General features: G+C 39.8%; 1 protein-coding gene and 1 gene segment (V, D, J or C); one reads left to right on the top strand and one right to left on the bottom strand.

Annotated features, from left to right (window-relative positions):
- LOC138439308 (T cell receptor gamma constant 2-like) lies at positions 1-25,964 on the top strand. The segment is given in 8 exon segments: positions 1-1,037; positions 1,124-1,431; positions 10,831-10,879; positions 15,497-15,826; positions 21,406-21,465; positions 21,991-22,038; positions 22,323-22,364; positions 25,364-25,964. Coding segments are annotated over 8 exon segments (1,056 nt in total).
- STARD3NL (STARD3 N-terminal like) overlaps positions 14,779-25,964 on the bottom strand; it is a 75,489-nt gene continuing 64,303 nt past the window's right edge. The window contains exon 9 of the mRNA XM_069587932.1: positions 14,779-17,333. The gene's annotated coding sequence lies outside the window, so the exon portion shown is untranslated. The remainder of the gene's footprint in view (positions 17,334-25,964) is intronic.

The following is a 25,964-nucleotide window of genomic DNA, read 5'->3' as shown; positions in this document are numbered from 1 at the left end:
ATTGTTCTGTGGGTATGAAGTGGCCAAAGAGAGCTTGAGATTTGTCTCCAGCCAGACCTAGCTTCAAATTCCAACCTAATTCTTCTTGGGCATGCAGTGACTTAAAAACCATCTCCTTTGGGGAAGGGATAAATTAGGAATTTGAGATTAATATATACACACTACTATATTTAAAGTGGGCTTCCCTGGTGACTCAGTTGGTAAAAAGTATGCCTGCAATGCAAGAGACCAGGTTCGATCCTGGGTTGGGAAGATCCCCTGGAGTAGGGCATGACAACCCACTCCAGTATTCTTGCCAGGAGAATCCCCATGGACAGAGGAGCCTTGTAGGCTACAGTCCATGGGGTCGCAAAGCAAAGGACACAACTTTGAGACTAAACCACCCCACCTATAAAATAAACAAGGACCTACTGTATATCACAGTGAACTCTACTCAATATTCTGTAATAAACTATATGGGAAAAGAATCTGAAAAAGAATATATATATACATATATATATGTCACTTTGCTGTACAGCTGAAACTAACACAACATTTTAAATCGACTATACTATAAAATAAGTTAAAACAATATGAAATAAAATAGCCCCAGCTTTCCCCATTTCTAAACCGAAGATATTATTTATCCCACAAGGTTTCAGAATTTAATAAAACAATGAACATAAATCAGTTAGCACACTGCCAAAATATATTTGATGCCCAGTCACCGATCTCTGTATTCCTATTTCATTATTCCACCAATATTCGTTAGTGTTTCTCAGAACTTTCTCGTTTATCATTCCTCCCCTCACCCTGTGGTCAGACTCTTGTCTCCTCCCTCTGGCTCCTCCCTCCTCCACCCCTCCCTTATTTCTCTCACCGGTTCCCCCGGGGAGCCTGGGAGAAGCACCACTCAGACCCTGACCTGACCTCCATCACACGCCCAGGTGTGGAGCCTCAGGGCAACTTGAGCCCCACCACCATGGGCTCTTCCCTCGGGGCAGAGGGCAGAGCCGTGCTGGGCCGCCTGGCCCTCCTCTGGGCCCTCGTGGTTCCAGGTGAGTCCCCGCGGCTTCCCCGGTGGGCCGAGCGGGATGCACCCGGAGGCTGCGGACTCAACCTGCCCTCATCTCCTCCCTTGCAGGTATCCAGCAGGAGATCAGGCTGTCACAGCGGTCCGTGATGGTGGGGTCCGCGGGTGGAGCTATGACTATGCCTTGCCATGTCAGTAGGTCTGTGGATTACGTCCACTGGTTCCGCCAGCTGGAGGGCCAGGCCCCTGAGAGGCTTCTCTATCTAGCCTTGTCCAAGCGGGATGTGCAGTGGGATTCGGTCCTAGGAGGTGATAAAGTCAGCGCAGCCCGCGGCGGGGATGGCAAGAGCTGCACCATGTCCTTGAGGAAGCTGGCGAAGAGCGACGAGGGACTGTACTACTGTGCTGCCTGGGGATCGGCACAGCAGTGTGCGCAGCCCCGGGATCTGCACAAAAAGCGCTGAGACCCACTGCTCGCCCAGACCTGGCAACTGCCACCGCCTCCGGGTCCCTTAGGTTGCCTCGGGGTGATCTCTCAGTATCCTGATGACTCCCCCTACTCTAGGGCTTCTGCAGATAAAATCTGATGGGAGCTGAAGCTGACCCGGGTAAAAAGCTGTGCAGGTGGCAGGGACTTTTCCAAAGATCATCCAGTTCAGCTTGTTTGGAGCATTTGGAGGAAAATTTGGGCTGCTCAATCCACCAGCTACTAAACACATCCAGCTATTGAGCCCTTGAAGTGTATTTAGTTCAAGAGTCCAAGCTGAGATGGGCTGTATGTCTACAACACAAGCTATACATTGAAGATAGTCACAGAAAAAAAAAGTGGAATATCTCCTTAATTATTTTTATACTGACTTACTGTTGAAATATTTTGGATATCTTGGACTAAGTAAAAATAGTCCTAACATTCATTTTAAGTGTCCTTTTTTTAATGCAGAAGCCAAAACATTTTCATCTATGGCTTGAATTGGTGACTCACATTTATTTCTAACAGACAGCTCTGGTATTGACTGAAAATATAAAAATCCAACCATTTCCCATGAAGGATGCACAGATAAAATGTCGCATATGGTTTCAATGGGGGAAGGACTGTCTAGATCTGCCACAAAATATTTGAAAGCTGAGCCTGGAAGTGTATGCCTGATTCCAGTCTCTAAGTTGTTCACCCATTGTTACCATTTTGTGGGGGAAGAGACAGCAGTTAGTAGCCCAGGAAACAATATTGGCAATGTCTCAGTGTCCTCATCTATCGGCACGCCTGGCACTCATGGGTTTGAGTTGATAAAAATCCTCATGGTGATGAAGTTAACCCTGGATGAGACATCAGGTTCTCTGCTTTACACTTCTCTTTGTTGTTGTTTTTTTTTAATTTAATTTATTTTCATTGACGTATAGTTCACAATAGCCCAAACATGCAAACAACCTAAACTTCCATCAGCGAATAAATGAATAAAGAAGATGTGGTGCATATACACAATGGAATACTACTCAGTCATAAAAAGGAATAAAATAATGCCATTTGCAGCAACATGATACAACCAGAGATTATCATACTAAGTGAAGTAAGTTAAAAATAGAAAGAGAGACACCCTTTTATATCACACATATGTGGAATCTGAAATATGGCACAAATGAACCCATCTATGAAACAGAAACAGACTCAGGGGCAGAGAGAACAGACGTGTGGTTGCCAAGGGGAAGGAGGGTGGGGGAGGGAAGGACTGGAGCTTGGGATTAGCAGATGCAAACTATTGTATACAGAATGGATTGGCAAAAACATCCTATTGCATAGCACAGGGAGCTATATTCAATATCCTGTTATACATGTCTCCTTGAATGTCACCACAGATGGAATTTTGAGTGAATCTCTGGCTACTCTGCTCTCTTCTATAAAATGAGGAGGCTGAACAGCTAAAAGTATATGCCTCTGATCTCTGCATTTATAGCAAAATCACACAAATCACTTATCACTATATTCACTAACTTCTTATGAAAACAAGAAGGAGAAAAACAGAAAGCCTGTTGTCACTGATTCTTCAACCCCCAAACAGGAAAGCCCTTGATGCTGTATGAGGGAGAGAAAGAAAATGTTTTTGAAGTTTAAGCTGAATTTAGACCCTTTTCAAGTGGAAATTCAAAGTTTATGTACAGCCTAATAGCAATGGTAAAACAATTAATAAAAGATTCCTAAACTCATTGTCTACCTCCCTGAGCTCTGATTTTGCGGTAAGAAATGTATAATTCATATATGCTTTCCTTCTGAAAGAGCCCAACCCTTCACTGAAGGCCTAATTCAAAGCTAAGATCCCCCGGTATGTGTTAGAAAAGGTGGAGGTAAAGGGGACAGAAACTTACTCTAGCTCTGTTTCATGTTCGTTTGCTTCATCTTCCCCATCTTGCTAATACAACTCTTTCCTATTCTTGCAGCCACACCAATGCCTGACTCCACAGAGAGTGAATTTTTTGAACTGGTGACAATGTGGCCGACAAGAAGAACCAGCTCGTCACCTGTGTCCTTACAGAGCTATTAGTACATGGTCCACAGTCCCTGGGAAGAGACAGCCCAGTGCCTCTGCTGTGAACCTCGACTATGGCGTGAACCCTATTCTCACCCCTCACTGACTCCAGCTTTTCCCTTATGAGCTCTGTGACCTTGAGCAAGATCTTCACGCTTTTAGGCACCAGTTTTCTCAGGTCTAAAACAGAATATAACCGTTCCAAAATGTCTCTCTCTTGGAATTATACCACTTAATGTCAGTTGCAACCTCCACAGTGATAGAGCTCTTTTCTGCATGAAAATCCTACTGAGACAAATTTAGAAACCTAGCGTATATCTTTCTTGGGTCATCTCATTTTCAGGGTAATCACTGCCAGGATGAAAGAAATGGCCCCAAGACTGTCACTTACTTTGGGAAGCATTTCAGCTAGTCGTCTGCATTTCAGCTAGTCGTCTGCATTTCAGCTAGTCGTCTGCATTTCAGCTAGTCGGTCTCTCTCAAAGTGGGGGATGTAGGATGGCAAAGGCATGGCTGTGTATTGTGCTGATGCCCCAGGTCATGTTCATTGAGGGCAGTGTGATAGAGTAGAAGAGTAATAGATTTTTACTAATTTTTAAAATCTTTATTGGTATATAGTTATTAACTTTTGAATTGAACTTTTCTGACATTAATTTTCCATACCTCTTTGGCACAGAAAAAATAGGACATTTACAGTCAGCTCCTTCCTTGCTCGCATTAGACGGATGTGGCTGCCCCACAGCCTTGACCATGAAGCTCCATCACAGAGTGCATACTGGGAGGCAAGGCTGAAATCTCTAGCACCCTATGACAGAATTCTTCTGTCAGGAGATACCAATGATATTATTCAAGTCAAGGAATTAAGGGGATGCAAAGGGTGTACCCCAGTCCACATCAGGTCCCCTCAGTGGTATCTCTGTGACTGCCTCTTTCCAAAAAGAGAAGGAGCAGAGAAGAAAGAGATCCAGGTCATGGATCCACTGAACTCCTGTGCTATGTCTGGATTGTGCTACGCGTCTTCCTTATAATGATGTGAGACATAGGTGTTCTTACTACATTTTCAGAGTTAGAACACGGAGTGTTAGATAGCAAATAAATCAAGCAGGTAATAGGCAAAATTAGAATTAAAATCACTTTGTTGTACACTTGAAACTGACCGAACATTGTTAATCAACTATATTCCAAAAGGAACTAAAAATTGTTTTAAAAAGAATGGAAAGCAGTATTGAATGATTCCCTATTCCCTTTGTAGCACACTGTGGGCACTTGGTATTACAGAAATGTTTGCATTCCAGCTCTATCATTCTCTACCTGATCATCCATCCTTATGTTACATCGTCATATCTGTGGAGACTTGTTTCTTGGTTCAAAATACCATCATTTACATAAAAGGAGCTAGTGAGTATAACTGGTTTTGAAAATATAGTGTAAACACTATATTAAAGAATTACAGTTTATTTTAACATTTTTCTTTTGTACCAATAATATCGATCATATAGATTTATCTCCATAGGGAAGGCACTATGCTTGATACATAAGGGATTTAACAACGACAGGGTGGGTCTGGAGCGGACGTGGGGAAATCAGGGTCGGTCATGTCTCTCTCCTGGCAAATGGACAGCTTATCTGTGCTCAGAGGAGCATTCAGTTGCTTCTGACAACTTATTTTTCTCTTTATCCAATTGAGTGGCTTAAGATTACAGAACAGCCTGGAAGACATTTCTTCTTTCATCATAAGAGAACTGGCCTTAGCTCTCAAATTTTGGTTTAAATAAAGAATCTATAATTTCAAGGAAAATAGTATTCTACAAATTTGTTCTTTTATCCTATGAAAGATAATAAGTCATCACAGAACTTGTGTTCTCATTTCTAATTATTGTGGTAAAGAATCATGTTGCCTGTCACTAATTATTATAGAAATGCAAATTAAAACAATGAAGATTCACCTCACACTGGTCAGAATGTATCATTAAAAAGTCTACAAATAAATGCTGCAGAGATGGTGCAGAAAAGGAACCCTCTTACACTGTTGATGGGAATGTAAGTGGCTGCAGCCACTGTGGAGAACATTATGGAGGTTCTTTAAAAAACTAAAAATAGAGTTGCCATATGATCCAGCAATCTCATTCCTAGGCATATATCTGGACAAAACTATAATTCAAAAAGATGTATGCACTCAAATTTCATAGCACCAATTATTTACAATAGCCAAGACATGGAACCTACCTAATGTCCACTGACAGAAGAATGGATAAAGAAGAGGTGGTATATATACACAGTGGAATACTACTCAGCGCTAAAAAAAGAATTAAATAACACCATTCGCAGTGACATGGATGGGCCTAGATATGATATGCTAAATGAAGTCAGACAGAGTAACAGAGACACCGTGTGATGTCACTTACATGTGGAATCTAAAATATGACACAGATGAACTTATTTACAAAACAGAAACAGACTCACAGAAAACAAGCTTATAGCTACCAAAAGGGAAAAGGGTGGGAATGGGATAGATTAGGAGTTTGGGATAAGCAGATACAAACTATTATATATAAAATATATAAACAACAAGGTCCTACTGTATAACACACGGAACTATATTTAATATCCTGTAATAAACATATTGGAAAAGAATATGTATATGTATATACATCAGTCAGTTCAGTTCAATCGCTCAGTCGTGACCGACTCTTTGCGACCCCACGAATTGCAGCATGCCAGGCCTCCCTGTCTATCACCAACTCCTGGAGTTCACCCAAACTCATGTCCATCGAGTAGGTGATGCCATCCAGCCATCTCATCCTCTGTCATCCCCTTCTCCTCCTGCCCCCCAATCCCTCCCAGCATCAGAGTCTTTTCAAATGAGTCAACTCTTCGCATGAGGTGGCCAAAGTACTGGAGTTTCAGCTTTAGCATCAGTCCTTCCAAAGAACACCCAGAACTGATCTCCTTTAGAATGGACTGGTTGGATCTCCTTGCAGTATATATGTATAACTGAATCACTTTGTTGTAAATGGTCTATTAAGGGCCAAACACTTTCCTGAATTTTCTTTTCTCTATTGTTTAAGATAAAAAAAATATCCTTCTCCTTTCTCCAATAATTTGCAAAATATGTATTATTGGTTTTCATTTTAGAAACTAACAGCATTGTAAGTCAACAATACTCTCCCTCCCCCAAAACAGAATTATGTTACTCAATGAATGGAGAACTTTGTCCACATTGCTCAAGTACACTTGAATTGGCAAATCTGCATTTTTAATTATTGAAGAGTTTCCTCCTTTCAGAAATATATCCCCAAATCACTAACTGAGCAGCCCTGGTGTTTGTGAGAACGGAAGAGCTTTTCCTTTGATGTGAACTCCAAGCAGTTTCAACACAGATGAACACCTGGAAATTGTTTTAAAAATTCTTAATTCTTTGAATACTCTTCCTGGAAATATGGGAAAGCAGAACAAGTGGTTAACCTACTAGCGTCAAACTCTTCTTTTCCTGCTTTTATCCTTTTCATTGTTAATCAGTATTGTCAATGATTAGTCCACCATGCTGCTGCTGCTGCTAAGTCGCTTCAGTCGTGTCCGACTCTGTGCTACCCCATAGACAGCAGCCTACCAGGCTCCACCGTCCTTGGGATTCTCCAGGCAAGAACACTGGAGTGGGTTGCCATTTCCTTCTCCAATGCATGAAAGTGAAAAGTGAAAGCGAAGTTGATCAGTCGTGTCCGACTCCTAGCGACCCCATGGACTGCAGCCCACCAGGCTCCTCTGTCCATGGAATTTTCCAAGCAAGAGTACTGGAGTGGGGTGCCATTGCCTTCTCCGTAGTCCACCATGGAAAACAGATATTTGGGCCCATTGATCTGAGGAAAACTGATAAAATATCAGATGCCACAAAACCCATTATCAAGGACTTCCAAAAGAACTCAGAAGGTCAAATTGCCAGCCCAAAGTTGTTAAACTGCTAGTCACTTCATGAAGGTAGGAGAAGGCTGAGCTCACTGTAGGAGCCTGAACCAGTGTGACAGCTCAGGTTGGAAGAAGATGTTTGGAGAAGGAACTAAGCTCATAGTAGCTCCCCGTGGTAAGTAACTTTTTTCTATTTTTACCTTATCATGAAAGACTGATAGCTGCTTTTCAGAAAGAATAAAAATAAAACTTACAACCCCCCTTATCTGACTGCCACATACTTGCCCTCAGCATGCAAAGAGCAATTTTGCAGCTAGTGGTCACTGTATATGGATGTGCATGGAAACAAAGCTACTTCCTGTTGTAAGCCACTGAAATTCATCTTTTAGAATACACACACACAAACACACACACATGCACAATAGACTCAGGCTAGATATTAAAATATTTTAAGGACCATATCTGTTTCATTGTTTCATTTATGTTTCAATATACTTACACCGTTACCATATGTCATTATGTCAGTAAAGTTGTTGGCAAAGTTTATGTCAGTAAAGTTTTTTTTGTAAAGGAATTTACAAAAAAAAATCCTTTTCTCATAAATGGTTTATTAAGTGAGAAACATTTTAAATTTTCTATTCTCTATAGTTTTTCCCCAATAACCTTAAAACCTGTATTACTGATTTTCACCTAAGACCTAACAGCAGTGCAAACACAATTTCTTATAATAAGTGACTATATAACATTTGCAAATCCCACTTCTTAATACTCTAGTTTCATCGAGGGAAGCTGAGAGCAGTCAGAATTTATGTCATGACAATTCTTGCTGCATTGCTTGGAAATGGACCAGTGTAATGGAATTTGTGAGCTCAAGCCATCTCAGCTCCAAAGTCCATGAAAAGAGTCTGCATGGTTGAACATCCTCACTTGCTCATTCTCTCAGCAAACATTTTTTGAGGACAGTTTCTATGTGGATGCTGGAGACAGAAGTGTGAACAAGACACAGACAGAACAAATCCCAACACTCAAACAGCTTATAGCCTAGTGGAAAAGCATTCTAGATGCTGGCTTGATTGGGCTCATATTCAATGGCTTGTGGCTACCAGAGAAACAACAGATCTTGGATTGATGAACTTGTTTCTTTCTCAAATGATGTAATATTTGCCACAGTAAGTATTGCTTATAAAATTCATATATTTTATCTGTCCAAAGAATTTGATAAAATGACCCCAAATCATCCCATTAAAGAGAATAATAATAATATCAGCTACTATTTACTGAGGGCTAGACGTCATGATTTCATGCATTGGAGAAGGAAATGGCAACCCACTCCAGTGTTCTTGCCTGGAGAATCCCAGGGATGGCAGAGCCTGGTGGGCTGCCATCTATGGGGTCGCACAGAGTCGGACACGACTGAAGTGACTTAGCAGACATCATGATACGTAGTTTCAGTGCCTTATCTTTTCCTCAAAAGGAATCCTCGTCTTCCCATTCCACAGATAAGATAACTGAGGTTTAGAGAAGTTCAGGTGCTTGCCTAAAGTCACATAACAAGTTACTGTGGCAAATATTGTAATTCAGTAGAGACTTGTTTATTCCAAAGGACAGAGTCTGGACCATTACATAAGGTGAGAAAAATGAAGTCTAAGTTTTTATATTCTGAACATTTACTCCTCTGTAGCTTGATCTTTTAAATGGATTATTTAATTGACTTCTTAATTTGTAATAGGTTATAATTTGTATTATTGCTCGTGTGTGAAGACAGTGCTTCTGTGTATTTAAATTGTGTGTTTCCAAAATTTGTTTGTGAAGACCTAAGATAGAAAATGCCATGTACAGGAAGGGCATGAAATAAGATCAAAGGCATTCAGGGAAGCAGGAGGGAAAAGGACTTCTAGCAGAAAGCACAGGTTAAGATTTTAATGCTCAAGGGTAGGAGAGTTATGTGTCTGCTCTAGCTCAATTAAAAAAGTGAATATAAAAAAGAAAAAAATGAAAAGGTGGTGGAATACATACTTTTTATTAGCTGATAAAATAAGCACACCAAAATTTTTAATATGATTTGTTTTTACAACATAAAATTAGAAAAGGACTTAAATACAAGAAGTTAAGAGAAAAGTGAAATAAAGATGGGATATAGTCTTCAACATCCACTTTATAAAATGGAAGAAATGGTCTTTAATCAAACCCATTTATACTACCAGTTCATCAATGCTATGGATACCATAACATTTAATGTCTTTCACAGATGGTGACCCTCAGCAGATAGGGTCAGGCAGGTAAGGTTTTCACAACCCAACATGAAAATAATAGGATTTGAGAACCAGGCATCCTACCATTTCTCTTATCATCTTGCCTTGAAGACCAAGAGTTGCAAGCTCAATTCTACACATGAGCTGGAGAGAAGTCAGTCTGAGGCTGAAATTTCTAGTAAAAGCTTGGAAAAACATTAATTGTGCTGTTGATTGGGCAGGAGGGGGAAACCATTTGTTTTGGACAACTAAAGTGAAGTAATTCCATATACTGACTATACATATTAGGCTTTAGACAATGTTCCCTTATTGCTTCCCTGGTGACTCAGAGGTTAAAGCGTCTGCCCGCAAAGCAGGAGACCTGGTTTCAATCCCTGGGTCAGGAAGATCCCCTGGAGAAGGAAATGGCAACCCACTCTAGTATTCTTGCCTGGAGAATGCCATGGACGGAGGAGCCTGGTGGGCTACAGTCCACGGGGTGGCAAAGAGTCAGATACGACTGAGTGACTTCACTCGTTCAATGTTCCCTTTGAGTTGCTTAACCCTGGAAATACAGCAGGTAAGACTAGACAAACAATTGCCTTTAAGGTGTGTGTATGAAAAGCACGTGCCCTATGACAATGGCGTTAAGAATTCCTGACATGTGGAACATAGCAGAAAGCAAACAAAGGAACGAATCTTCAGTTAATTGCCATAGACTCAGCTGCAACCCCAAAACACTGAATTCCCATCAGTAAGGGCAAGCCCTGGTCCCATGATATTAGAATATTATGTTGGAGCACACAATCAGCTAGTAATAAGAAATCACTCATAATAATGATAATAATAATTATTATGGTCTTTCTTTTCCATAGCATTTTTAATACAATCACTTTTTCAAATCTTGTTTCATGTTGGTCTCACTTCAGCATTAAAAGGGATGTCGAACTGATTCACGCTTTTTACACTATGTTTTCAAATAAACAGACACCGAAAGCTTTAATTTACCTGATTAGCTCAGCCATGGAACCTGTTATGAGCAAAGTGAATCAGGACCAGAAACTTGGTCTCTTGTATCCCAGGCTGTCATGATTCCACTAGGATTTAAAGAACTCAGACAAGCTAAATTAGTCTAAAGTTTTTGCCACAGGTTGAATCACTGTGGAATTTAAACTACATGATCTTTGGTGGAGGAACAAAAGTTTTCGTCCAAGGTAAGTACCTGAAGAAGGGCATTTTTTGTCAAGATAGTGAAGGGAAGGTAAGAAACAAATTGGAATAATAGTTTAAAATGTTTGGGAAAATGGGAATGCGAATGGTGATTAGACGTAGGAGTTTAGGAAAGATATTAAAACAAATCCTTAGAGCATACCATAGACAACTGTGTACAAACATAGTCGGATTTGGCTTTCTGAACATGTGGACTTATATAGAGGGATATATGTGATCATCATGAAAGTGTTTGGTTTAAGGCCAAAGTTGGTTATTACAGGTAAGTTTTGTGAGCTGACACATTTCCTTTCCTGATGGCAAAGGGGTGTTTTCAAAGAACCTGGCTTTGGAGTCATCAGATCAGGATGTCTGGGTCTACCATTTCCTGTTTATGAGCACTTGGTCAGTTATCTTTGCCCTCAGTTTCTGAATCCACAAAATGGAATAGCTGTATGCATCCAGCAGGTATCGTATGAGAATTCAGTGAAACTGTCAGTAGTGTCCCTGACACACTGTGTAACACATCGTTGGGGCTGGATAGGTGTATCCACACTCTATTCAAATGCAAAGGGAAAACTGCACTCAGGAAGGAGAGTTGTTTGCAGCCAAAATATTGACAGAAGAGAAATTCTTCAGAGGATGCAGTTGTACTTCTAACTCCTTGAACAAAAAGTTATCTTACTGTCCACTCACACACACAAAATTGAATTGGGAGGTATTTGTCTCTCTTTAACAGACTGCTTTCTATTTGTCAAGAAAAATGAAGTTAAAATGTATTTGTTTTTATATTTGTTGTTCTATATGTTTTACATCTGAATCCTTTCACTTAATTGATATCATCTCTAACACAAACATTTATTGGCCCTTAACCAATAAACTTGGGCTTCATGATCATATTTATCAGAAAAATTTTAATTCATAAATTAAATGATCATGATGTGAAGTCAATTAAATACAGATGCAAAGGTCATAATGTAATTTGCTTATTTAAATGTGAAATAGTTGTAATTAATTTATAGAATATAAGGAAAAATAGTACTCTTAAGCAATAAAAACAAAGTATGTGATAGGAGAAATATACAGTATCTTACTATTATAATCAATAAGATACTATTTACACCATGAGTAAGGTATATAAAATTAAACACATTAAGACCTAATTGTATTTACAATGTAAGTTTTAAAATGACCTCTGTTTGCTTACTTCTTTAGTAGAAAACTCAGGAATTTTGCTACAGAGTAAAAACTTCTCAAAAATTTTTTTCTTTTTCTTTTCAAATGATAAGTTTAATTTTTCTGTTCTTCAGAAACTGCCCTCAGAATGATTAAACCAACTCTAAACTAGCTCAAAGAGAATATGAGTAAAGTATTTGTGTTTCATTTGGAAATAAATTGGAAAGAGTTTTAACATTTATAATTCCAACCATTACTTTAACCATAAATATATAATCAAGAAACATTCCAGCATTTAAGTGGGATCATTTATAAACTATGTTTTTGTTATATATGTTGACATCATGTCTATAAGAAATTCAGGAAGCATACATTTAATTTTTAATTATATGTATACTTTATTTTGGAGAAGGCAGTGGCACCCCACTCCAGTACTCTTGCCTGGAAAATTCCATGGGCAGAGGAGCCTGGTAGGCTGCAGTCCATGGGGTTGCTAAGAGTTGGACATGACTGGGCAATTTCACTCACTTTTCACTTTCACGCATTGGAGAAGGACATGCCAACCCACTCCAGTGTTCTTGCCTGGAAAATCCCATGGGCGGAGGAGCCTGGTGGGCTGCAGTCCATGGGGTTGCTAAGAGTCGGACACCACTGAGGCAACTTAGCAGTAGCATACTTTATTTAGCAGGTGAAAACACAGTAAACCATGGAACTCTAAAGAAGTTCATCAAACTTATAGGGTAGATTTAACACTGGGGGAGATACAGAGTCAAAATACTGTGCATTCTTAATCATGCTTAAACTTGAAATTTCAAAAGAAATTGGTAAAGAATTGTGCTTTGGTAAACATTCTCTAAAGTGAATCAAAATTCTGATAAATGCATTACTTGATAAGGTTTATATAAAACATGCCAGAAAACTATACATTTTTAATAGAAGTTTTGGAAATATTGCTGTTTTGTTTCCAAATTCAAGTCCCCTACAATCAACTCCTCCGCTCAAAAATCTGCAAGTTTTCAGATCTGAAGGTCAGATGTTATATAAAATTAGAAACCCACCAGAAGAATCCCATCACTTCAGAAACAGGCAGGTGATCCACATTTGAAGCTGTAAGTTCAACATCACAGATTGTCAAGTACACAGGGACACTAATTCCCATTATAAAAAATGACTGTATATTGTTTAAAAATACAAATAAATTTCCTACTGACATTTATTTATATGAGAAGTAAGATCAATTCAGTTCAGTTCAGTCGCTCAGTCATGTCTGACTCTTTGCGAACCCATGAACCGCAGTACACCAGGCCTCCCTGTCCTTGTCCATCACCAACTCCCGGAGTTTACCCAAACTCATGTCAATTGAGTTGGTGATACCATCCAACCATCTATCTCATCTTATGTTGTCCCCTTCTCCTCCTGCCTTCAATCTTTCCCAACATCAGGATCTATTCAAATGAGTCAGCTCTTCGCATCAGGTAGCCAAAATATTGGAGTTTCAGCTTCAACATCAGTCCTTCCAATGAACACCCAGGGCTGATCTCCTTTAGGATGGACTGGTTGGATTTCCTTGCAGTCCAAGGGACTCTCAAGAGTCTTGCCCAACACCACAGTTTAAAAGTATCAATTCTTTGGCGCTCAGCTTTCTTTATAGTCCAACTCTCACATCCATACATGACTACTGGAAAAACCATAGCCTTGACTAGATGGACCTTTGTTGACAGAGTAAGATAAATATGGTTCATTCCAGGGTAGTTGAATGGAGTTCCACAGAGTTGCAAAACATGAGGATGAGTTATGTGGCCAAAGAGAGCACAAGTTACAAAACAGGATAGAAGGGAAAGCAGTGGAGAGAAGAGAACTTTCCTATACTGTTGGTGGGAATGCAAATCGGTGCAGTGACTAGGCACAACAGTAGGGATGTTCCTTAAGAGACGAAAAATAGAGCTACCATATGATCCTGCAATCCCACTCCTGGGCATATTCCCAGAGAAAAACATGGTCTGGAAAGATACAAGCACTTCTATGTTCATAGCAGCACTATTCACAATATCCAAGAACTGAAAGTAACTTAAGTGTCCGATGACAGAAGAATGGATAAAGAAGAAACGGTGTGTGTGTGTGTGTGTGCGTGTGTGTGTGTGTGTATGGAATATTGCTTAGCCATTAGAAAGGATGAAACAATGCCATTTGCAGCAACATGGATGGACCTAGAGATTGTCGTACTGAATGAAGTAATTCAGACAGAGAAAGAGATAAATATCATATGATATCTCTTATATGTAGAATCTAAAAAGAAATGATACAACTGAAATTATTTACAAAACAGAAACCAACTCTCAGACTTACAGAACAAACTTGTGGTTACAGGGGCGAAGTGTGGAGGGAGGGACATTTAGGGACTTTGAGACTAACATATACACACTGCTATATTTAAAATGGATAACCAACAAGGACCTACTGTATATAGCACAGAGAAGGGAACTTTGCTCAATATTCTGTAGCAATCTGATTGGGGAAAGAATTTGAAAAAGAAGAGATACATGTATACGTATAACTGAATCACTTTGTTGTACATTTGAAACTAACACAGCATTGTTAATTAGCTATACTCAAATATAAAATAAAAAGTTTGCAAAAAGAAAAAAGTCAAAGATTCTCACCTCTAGAGAAAGTATCAGAGTTACCCGGACTTCTCCCCCATTCTCATTCCCACCACACACCCAAACGCTTCATTTTTAAGCATAATTTTATTTTTTTAATTTTTGCCCTTGCTGCATCTTCTTTGCTGTAACATGGGCTTTTGTCTTTTCAGAGTGGGGCTACTCTTCACTGAAGTGCGGGCTTCTCATTGCAGTGGCTTCGCTTGTTTGAAGCTTGGGCTCTAGGGCACAGGGCTTCAGAGTTGCCGCGCAAGGGCTGAGCAGTCATGTCTTCAGGGGTCTAGAGCACAGGCTCAGTAGTTGTGGTGCAGGGGCTTAGGTGCTTGAGGCCTGTGGGATCTTCCGGATCAGGGATCAAATGTGTGTCTCCTACGCTGGCAGGAGGATTCTTAAGCACTGAGCCATTAGGGAAGCCCATCCATCCACTTTAAACAGGCTCCACTATGATAGAACAAAAGAGATGTTAAAAAATAAATGTGTTCATGAATTTTGGAAGGAGATAAAACTCATACCTCATCTTACCATATGGAAAAAGAACAAAGGCCAACGTGTGATCCAGGTTCTACTACGCTAGCTGTGACTTTGGTCAAGTTACATAACCTCTTGAACGTCTCTTCCTATTGAAAATAAGGATAGTAAGTCCCTCACAATCTACTGTGAATGGAAACCATGGTAAGCACTAGTTCAGTGACATGTTTTCTTCCTTTTATTACATGCTAGTTTATTCCATGGTTCTCCGTGTTTCTCTAATAACTATTTTAAATTCTTTTCTATCTCCCTCTGCAGATAAAAACCTTCCTACAGATATCGTCCCCAAACCCACAATTTTTCTTCCTTCAATTAATGAGGTCAACCATCAACAGACTGCAACATATCTTTGTCTCCTGGAAAATTTTTTCCCTGACGTTATAAAGGTTTCTTGGAAAGAGAAGAATGGCAACAGAGTTCTGCCATCCCAGCAGGGAAATACCATGAAAACCAATAACACATACATGAAGTTCAGCTGGCTGACAGTGACAGAAAACTCCATGAAGAAAGAGCACATGTGTATCGTCAGACTTGAGAAAAATGCAGGAGGAAAAGATCAAGAGATTCTTTTTCCTGCAGTGAATGAAGGTATGTGAATATAAACATAAATATAAATATAACCTCCCTTGGGCTTCCCTAGGGGCTCAGTGGTAAAGAATCCATCTGCCAATGCAGGAGACATGGGTTTGAGCCCTGGGTTGGCAAGATCCCCTGGATTAGGAAACACAAACCCACTCCAGTATTTTTGCCTTGGAAATTCCAGACAGAGGTCACAAAAAAAGGTCACAAAAGAAGAGTCAGACACAACTTAGCAACTAAACAATAATAACCTCTCAGAACACAGTGTTTCAAAGACAATACCCCAACTTTTCTGTCAAGTCAAATAAACACATCTTTCTAAGATGTTGTTGTGTTTAATGGTAGCATAAATGTCCTGAAATTTCCACTAGAATTAAAATAGCAGAGTCATGGGAACATTAAAACAAAAAAGAAAAAATATTTTTAAGCTTTCTTAGCCTCAGTTTCATCTTCCAAAATGTTACAGTCACAATGATGATTTTAGGGTCTTTGTGTGGATTAAATGAAAGAAAATATATGAAAGTGTCTAGCAACTTAGTGCACAACAAATTTGCAAAAAGAAATACCACTTTTGATTGTCTTGGTTGATCAGGAAATAAGAACATTTACATATCTTTCAGGAATGCTCTACTCACCAAGCAAAGTCATTCTCACCTTAATCCTGCTTTTACTCAAAGTATAAGTCAGAAACAGTGGTTTATTAAATGACACAATGATGTTGTTATGAGGAAACCAGATTGTAGCTCAACAAAAAGTATTGAGTTGGCTAAAAAGTTTATTTGGGTTTTTCATAAGATGTTATGAAAAAACTTGAAAGAACTTTTTGACTAACTGAAGAGAATAATTTACTGCTGCAGTTTTATTATGGTCTTAGTTAAAATTTGTACTTTATTTACTACCTTGAAGTTAAAATTTGTAATTAAAGATGGGTGAGACTAAAGTGTGCAAACTTATTCCCACTGTACATAATGAATGTATTTCTTGCCATTAGAAAAGGTCTTTCAAGATACTTTTACTGTAGCCCTAGCACATGCTAGGTCTGGAGGGATGTGTGGATGGACACACTTGGGTGAATTATTGTCCTAGGGAGGATGCCCTGCACTCAAGAGAATATACACTTTTCTGGATGTCTCAGGGTCACTCGTGATCCAGGCATGATGTCCCAAAAGCAGCCCCTGTGAGCAGATGTTAGACATGTCCACACAGTGGGGGCAAAGTGCTGGGTCTATCTTGACCTAGACAGTGGTCCTCTAACTCACTGGACTCGGGACTTAACGTTCTGAGTAATTCACCTAACAGACCAAAGGCCACAGAGTGCACATCAGAGGAATCATTTTGTGCTTTCCTCTGTGGTTAGGAAGCCTTTTTACGCAGTGGGAACCAAGCACATAAAATGTGCACAGATGTTTGCTGTGCACCAGTTTGAATTTCTGAAGTAAGTCTTTATCTTCTCTGATTCTTTGTTTGTCCAATGATCAAATCAAGCTGGAACATTTGCCTTGGCTTTGTCCTGGGACTGCAATGAAGAGCAAATGAAATAAAGTCAGCAAAAAAATTGCATTCTAAAACATAAATGGGTGTATTTATTCATGCATCTACTGTTATTATTTATATTCTTTCATTAAGCTAATCAAAACTAAGATTATAGAAACTGCCCTAAATCTCTATTTCCATTCATTCTACTCTAAGAAATACATGATAAACAAATTTGCTAAGTGCAGTTTAATATAATCATGGTTCTAACTGTCCTATTAGGTTTTAACTTTTCTGGGATTAAGGAAAAATAAAAAGGGTAGTAAGTCTCATGGTGATAATTATCAAAAAGGAGACAAGTTCCCTTTTATCATGTGTGATACTTGGCACTTAATTTCTGAAATAAATGTTTTCCATGGATTTCATGCCCATATAGCTAAAGAGGACATTTCTGTAAATGTCACTCTTTGACTCTTTGCGACCCTATGGACTGTAGCCCACCAGGCTCTTCCACACATGGGATTCTCCAGGCAAGAATACTGGCATGGGTTGCCATTTCCTTCTCCAGGGGATCTTCCTGACTCAGGGATGGAACCACTCTTAAATACATTTCTAATGCTATTTTGGGGAAGTTTCTTGTTTTTGATAAAAGTTAAGAATATTATATGGGCTTCCTTGGTGGTTCAGACGGTAAAGAATCTCCCTGCAATGCAGGAGAATTGGATTCTATTCCTGGGTTGGGAAGATACTTTGGAGAAAAGAATGACAACCCACTCCAATATTCTTGCCTGGAGAATCCCATGGACAGAGGAGCCTGGTGGGCTAGTCTATGGGGATGCAGAAAGTCGGACTCAACTGAGAGACTAACACTTTCACTTTCAAGAATAGTGTGTTGTTGTTCAGTTTCTCACTTGTGTCTGACTCTTCGCGACCCCCATGGACTGCAGCATGCTAGTCTCCCTGTCCATCACCATCTCCCAGAGCTTGCTCAAACTCATGTTTATTGAGTTGGTGATGCCATCCAACCATCTCATCCTCTTGTCCCCTTTCTGTCCTGCCTTCTATCCAGAATCAGGGTCTTTTCCAATGACACGGCTCTTCCCATCAGGTGGCCAAAGTACTGGAGCTTCAGCTTCAGCATCAGTCCTTCCAATGAATATTCAGGGTTGATTTCCTTTAGGATTGACTGGTTTGATCTCCTTGCAGTCCAAGGGACTCTCATGAGTCTTCTCCAACACCACAGTTTGAAAGCATCAATTCTTTGGTGCTCAGCCTTCCTTTTAGCCCAACTCTCACATCCATACATGACTACAGGAAAAACCTAGGTTTGACTATATGGACCTTCGTTGGCAAAGTAATATCTCTGTTTTTTAATACACTATCTAGTTTTGTCATAGCTTTTCTTCCAAGGAACAAGCGTCTTTTAATTTCATGGCTGAAGTCACCATCCACAGTAATTTTGGAGCCCAAGAAAATGAAGTCTTTCACTGTTTCCATTGTTTCCCCATCTATATACCATGAAGTGATGGGACCAGATACCGTGATCTTCTTTTTTTTAATTTTAAGTTTTAAGCCAACTTTTTCACTCTCCTCTTTTAACTTCATCAGGAAGTTCTTTAGTTCTTCCTCACTTTTTGCCTTTAGGGTGGTGTCATCTGCATATCTGAGGTTATTGATATTTCTCCTGACTATCTTGATTCCAGCTTGTGGTTCATCTAATCTGGCATTTCACGTGCCACATTTCATACTCCACCTCTAAGTTAAATAAGCAGCTCTAAGTTAAATAAGCAGGGTGACAATATATAGCCTTGATGTACTCCTTTCCCAATTTGGAATCAATCTATTGTTTCATATTCAGTTCTAACTGTTGCTTCTTGATCTGCATACAGGTTTCTCAGGAAGCAGGTAAGGTGGTCTGCTATTCCCATCTCTTTAAGAAATTTCCACAGTTTGTTTATGATCCACACAAAGGTTTTAGCATAGAAGTAGATGTTTTTCTGAAATTCTCTAGCTTTTCCTATGATCCAACGTATGTTGGCAATTTGATCTCTGGTTCCTATGCTTTTTCTAAATCCAGTTTGAACATCTGGAATTTCTTGGTTCACGTGCTGTTGAAGCCTAGCTTCGAGGATTTTGAGCATGACCCTTCCAGCACGTGAAATTATTGCAATTGTGCGGTAGTTTGAACATTCTTTGGCATTGCCCTTCTTTGGGACTGGAGTGAAAACTGATCTTTTCCAGTTCTGTGTCCACTGCTGAGTTTTCCAAATTTTCTAACATATTGGATGCAGCACTTTCACAGCATCATCTTTTAGAATTTGAAATGGCTCAGCTGGAATTCTATCATACCCACTTGGAAGCACAAATCATGAAGTGAATTTGAAGAGATAGAAAACTATCAGGTCCAAGTTTTTGACCAATCTTGACTGAGAAACAGGTCTTAGTATACACTGCAGTTTATGCTGAAATTTTTCACTTTTTCATCTCAATCAATTCATAGTAATAAGAGGATTGTTCATCTTTAATGAATATAGTCACTGCAAGCAAAAGAAGTAAAGTTAAAAATTTTTTTGGTTGTCCTGGTCTTTGTTGCTATGTGCAGGCTTTCTCTGGTTGCGGTCAGTGGGGACTACTCTTTGAGGTACTTGGATTTCTCATTGCAATGCTTCTTGTGCTGTGGAGCACGGGCTAAGTAGTTGTGGGGTGTGGGCTTAGTTGCCCTGTGGCATGTGGAATCTTTCAGACCAGAGACTGAAACCATTTCCCTGGATTGGCAGATGGATTCCCATCCACTGTACCATCAAGGAAGTCCCAGAGAGTTTTAAGACACATTAAGGTCAGTTCTTGAGGATGATTATATTAATGTTTTCACTCTTGGCATTTACTGCAAAGCCTTTACACCTCACATTCATTTTTTATAGTGAAAACTGATCTCGATGAGGGCATAAAATGGCATACCAGAACCAAATATATATGGATAAGAACATATCCAGAAGATAAGGAATAAGCCAAACAACCACTGTGACTCTGTTTTCCTGGACCCATTTTCTTTTTAAAAATATTTATCTTTGTATGTTCGCCTTTTAACATTGTAGATAAGTACAGCTTTTACTTCAAGTTTTATCGAGTCAGAAAACTATAAATGCAATTTGGCTGATTTTTTTTGTATCTGGAATTTTCTATCCCTGGAATTGCACTGAAATGTTGACCTCCTATAATAAATGAGGTCACTGATAAGAATAATTAAGATATCTGGAAAAGAAGATGCTTTTAGTGTCTACAGTAGTAGAATTCTGTTGTTCATTGGTTACTTTCTTTCTGTGGCTTATTTACAAAGTACTTTACACAGGCCCTGTCTCATTTAATCTCTCACAATGATCCTTTGAAAGCTGGCTCTGCCATCACTGGTACCATTGGTACAACTCTCCGTCAGTCACTTTCCCTCTGATCCTTATTTCTTCTTTTGTAACATGGAATCCTCCAAAATATACTTCACTCCAGTGTCATTGGAAGATTAAAGAAGGTAACACATGTTAAGTAGTTAAGCTAGTTATAGTTGCTCACTAGCTATTAGCCTTATTAATATTGTTTTCATTATGCTCACAAACACCACAAATGCAGAAATCACGTGGGTGAGTCAGGGATACTGAGAACATGTGTGATATGAAAAGGTGTGACTGCTTTCCTTTGCTTAGAAGGGAAATTTACCTGAGCCAGACTCCCTTGAACGTGGGATTCTGTTGCAGATTCTAGGATTGGATGTGTTCATCTTGGGAACACCCTTTCATGTCAGCAGTGGACGCTGAAGATGTAGAGCAGCCACTTTTTCTGTTTGCCTTTCTGCAAATATTTCTTGAAATTGTATTTTGGACAGACATTGTCATGTGTAGGAAACAATATATGAATTAGACCTACTGAATTACATAGTGTCAGATGAACTATTTCTGGATTTGTAGAGCTCGTATTTTAATCTGTCAGGAGATTATATATATAATATATATATATGCTACACGCATACATACATATATATGTTACACATACACATATAAACACACATGCACACTGTCAAATAATGAACATGAATAACTGACAATACTTTCTCTCATTTATTGTAGTTTTCAGCCCAGTTGTCGCTACTACTGAGCCTCCGGATGATTGTTTGCAAGATGAAAGTGGTAAGTATTTGTGTATGTTTGCTTTTATGTTGGGCTTCCCTGGTGGCTCAGTGGTAAAGAATCTGCCTGTGATGCAGGAGCCACAGGAGACATGGGTTTGACCCCTGGGTCAGGAAGATCCCCTGGAGGAGGGCATGGCAATCCACTCCAGTAGTTTTTCCTGGAGAATCCCATGGATAGAAAAGCCTGGAGGGCTACAGTCCATAGGGTCTCAAAGAGTCGGACATGACTGGAGCGTCTTAGCAGGCTTGCCTACACCTTTATGTTAAGCTTTAGTATTTTTTTCCCTTCTGATTAATTAACTTCTTTTGAATTTCTCTGGCTAAAAGTAGAAAAGAACAAATATCTGGAATGGTGATGCTAAAAGTTTTCATAGTTTTAAGAACCGACTGACTTGTCTCTCAGCACATTTTATATATATATATATAAAAATATATATATATATCACACTTATATATACATACATACACACACTGTCATAATGGGCATGAACAATTGATTAATATTTGCTCTCATGTCTTCTAGAAGTCACTGATACTGATTTTACAAAAGTTTGTTCAAGAGGTGAAAGTGGTAAGTTTTTGTATATATTTGCCTTCATGTCATCCTATAGCATTTTCCTTTCCTCCTGATGAAATTACCTTTTGAACTTTCCTGGTTTATGCTAGGAAAGACCAATTATTTCTGAAACTTTAAGATTCATACATTTGATCAGTATCTCTCCTGTCTCTATTGGCAGATTTTATATATGTGTGTGTGTATTGTGTACATATATACATATGCACAAACATACATATACATATATATCATGTATCAAATAGTACGTATGAACAATTGACTACTATTTTCTCTTCTAGAAGTCACCGATTCTACAAAAGCATGTCTGAAAGATGAAAACAGTAAGTTTTGTCTGTATTTGCCTTTATGTCATGTTATAGCACTTTTTTCCTCTAGATAAATTAAACTTTTGAACATGGTTTAAGGTAGAAAATCAGAAAGTCTGGATATTGCAAAATAGACTGCTACATGGTCTATAAGGAAATCTTAAGTAAGTCTATTATATATTCTGTTACACTGTCTATATATTTTAGGCTACACATATTTTAAGTAAATCCAACATTCTGTAAGAGTCATCTTAACACAATAAACACTGGCTTTGGTGTGAGATGACTCTCAATCAGAGGATGCAGTGATAGGCTCTGAATTATTCAACAATGGGCTTCACTCAATTGTGTAGCTTTAGATTATAGTGACTATGCAAAAACGATACCAAGTTGCTTTTATGTGTGTTGAGTCTTTGGTTGTTGCTAGTACCTAATAACATAAACTGATGCTTATAGAGAGTTTCATATTCTTACAGACAGCCTTATACTATGTCTCTCATGTATTTTAAGTATGATTTTTATAAAGCTCCTAAGAGGGCATATATTCAGTTCAGTTCAGTTCAGTCACTTAGTCATGTTTGACTCTTTGTGACCGCATGAACCACAACATGGCAGGCCTCCCTGTCCATCACCAACTCCCAGAGTCCACCCAAACCCATGTCCATTGAGTTGGTGATGCCATCCAACCATCTCATCCTCTGTTATCCCCTTCTCCTCCTGTCTTCAATCTTTCCCAGCATCAGGGTCTTTTCCAATGAGTCAGCTCTTCGCATCAGGTGGCCAAAGTATTGGAGTTTCAGTTTCAACATCAGTCCTTCTAATGAACATTCAGGACTGATCTCCTTTAGGATGGACTGGTTGGATCTCCTTGCAGTCCAAGGGACTCTCAAGAGTCTTCTCCAATACCACAGTTCAAAAGCATCAATTCTTCTGTGCTCAGCTTTCTTTATAGTCCAACTCTCACATCCATACATGACCACTGGAAAAAACATATTAATTTCCCCCCATTTTACAGATGAGGGCAATGAGCTAAAATTAATTAAGTCCCTTGTACCAAGTCTCACAGCTAGATCTGGAATTTCAACCTAGGACATTTGAATCCCTCCTCTAAGACCCTGATATAGAGTAAGAAATCCAAAAACCAAGGCCTTGACACAGTGGACATCTGGCCAGGGGTATAAGTGCCTGGGCTTCCAACTATCACAGATTAGAGTTCTTTGGTTGCATTAATGTGGGTGTATTACTTATATCGCTAAACAACAGAATCCTCACCTGCCAACAGGGAACAATTACACCTAACTCAGTAATCGAAGGGGAGTGCTTCCCTGGTGGCACAGACAGTAAAGAATCTGACTGCAGTGTGGGAGACCCGGGTTTGATCTCTGGGTTGGGAAGATCAACTAGAGAAGGGCATGGCACCCCACTCCAGTACTCTTGCCTGGGAAACTCCATGGACAGAGGAGCCTGGTGGGCTACAGTCCATGGGGTCGCAAAGAGTCAGACATGATTGAGCAACTAACACTTTCACTTTCAGTTATTACAGAGACAAGGTCACCTATGTGGAATGTCTCCATAGGGCATCCATTTAGCTGGCACAGGATCAGTACTAGTTGGTGGCCCCTTCTCCCTGCATGAAGGTTCTTAGTGAATTTAGAAGCACTGGCTCCGGTCCTGCTGATCCCTTCTTCATTCCCAATGTGTCAGGAGGCCTGAAACTCAGCTAACACCTGACCTGACACACACCATATACTAGTGATTTTGGAGTTCTGACTCTATAAAGAGAGAAATTTCCACAGGAACAGACTTCAGCCTTGTGGTTCGTTTAGCCAAGTCAGATCCATCATCACTGTTGTTAATTATTCCTTGACATCATATATTTCTTGTAAAACTTCAAAGGAGAGTAAATGCAATTAGCCTATAGCATCACAGCCATGATGAGAGATAGGACAGACAGGTGACTGAGGCATGAGCGCCTAAACTTTCTGAGAATTGGGCTAACCCCTCTCTTCCATTTTGCACAATGTTCACTTTACTACACCCTGCCCCACCCACTGTAGATGCCACCAAATTTCACAGATCATACCTGATCGTAATCTCACTGATGCACAAGGTGTAATCCATCAGATCCTTCCAAACCCGTGATTCAACTTGATATTTATGCCAAATATCAAAGGTCTGGGGTATGCACTGAATGTGGAGATGCAGAACTACATGACAGCTAAGAATGTGCTCATTGAAATCGTGCCGCTGGGATTGAAATGTGGTTCCTGGTACTTTCTAAATGTGTGACGTCAGGCAAATTACTCCTCTCTGTCCTCAGTTTATTTGTAAAATGGGGGTTGAAAATAATGATCTTACAGGTTATCGTAAAAATTAAACAAGATTAAAAATTTGCATGCAAAGCTCTCAGAAAAGTGTTTAGCATTTGGCTAGTGGTTAATGAATATTACTCGTTATTTTTTAGACATATGGCAAGGGTGAAGAAAATGCTGAAAGCAATTTATCACAAATGACTTTCCCTACTGGACTCCATTAAAAATATAACCTTACTTTTTAATATTTTGGAAGGTTCTAGTGAATTTAGCTGAGGTTGTTGACTTGAACTGTGAGCTGAATTCTGAGCTGTCCTGGTGGTGGTGGTTGTGATGATAAATGTTTACCTTAGGGTTTGGTGTTACAGGGGTGTCATGCTAATGTAGACGATCATAAGTAAATAATTGTGACCACACCTCTTATTGGGCTTCCCTTGTGACTCAGATGGTGAAAAATCTCCCTGCAATGCGGGAGACCTGGGTTTGATCCCTGGGTTGGGAAGATCCCCTGGAGGAGGGCATGGCAACCCACTCCAGTACTCTTGCCTGGAGAATCCCCATGGACAGAGGAGCCTGGTAGACTACAGTCCATGGGGGTGCGAAGAGTCGGACACGACTGAGTGACTAACACACACACACAGTGTTAGGAAGTGTGCCCTATCCTTTTGAAAGAATGGGTAATAATCACATGACTCCTCCTAGATACCGTGGAGCTGCAGTTGACGTACAACTCTGCTTACTACACTTACTTCCTCCTCCTCCTCAAGAGTGCCATCTACTTTGTCACCACCTCCTGCTGTGTTTTTAGGAGAACAGGTGTCTGCCATGATGGGAAGAGCTCGTGACACAGGGGACAGCAAAGGGACCAATTTCCCTTCTTCACCTATTGTCCCAGAAACTCTCTACTGCAGACCTAGCCAGGCTTGCTTTCTGGGTTTGGGTTATTTCAGATGTTGTGTGTAATTTCTATCATTGTGTAAGGGTTTTTCAAACCACTGGGCAGACGGTTTTCCTCTGTAACAAGGAATTCTGCCATTACTCAAAGGCACGGCCCAGGGCTAGTCCAGGGGAGCCTCCCCCACCACTTTCCCCACAACCTCATCAGCTCCTCTGCACCCCCAAGTCCTCATGCCCCTCTGAGCACACACAGCGGGCAGTTCCCTGTTTCCTCCTTGAGCACCTCCACCGAGACCACGGCTCTGATCTTCCCTGTCACACACCCTGGAGATGCTGGCTTTGCTACTTGAATCCTGTACTTTGATTTTCACAATAAGCACAATAAATTTTTAAAAAGAAATCAAAA

Source organism: Ovis canadensis, chromosome 4 (assembly GCF_042477335.2).
Source record: "Ovis canadensis isolate MfBH-ARS-UI-01 breed Bighorn chromosome 4, ARS-UI_OviCan_v2, whole genome shotgun sequence".
Lineage (NCBI taxonomy): Eukaryota > Metazoa > Chordata > Mammalia > Artiodactyla > Bovidae > Ovis > Ovis canadensis.
The sequence above is the reverse complement of the archived record's forward strand: the minus strand, read 5'-3'. Positions and strand labels throughout refer to the sequence as shown.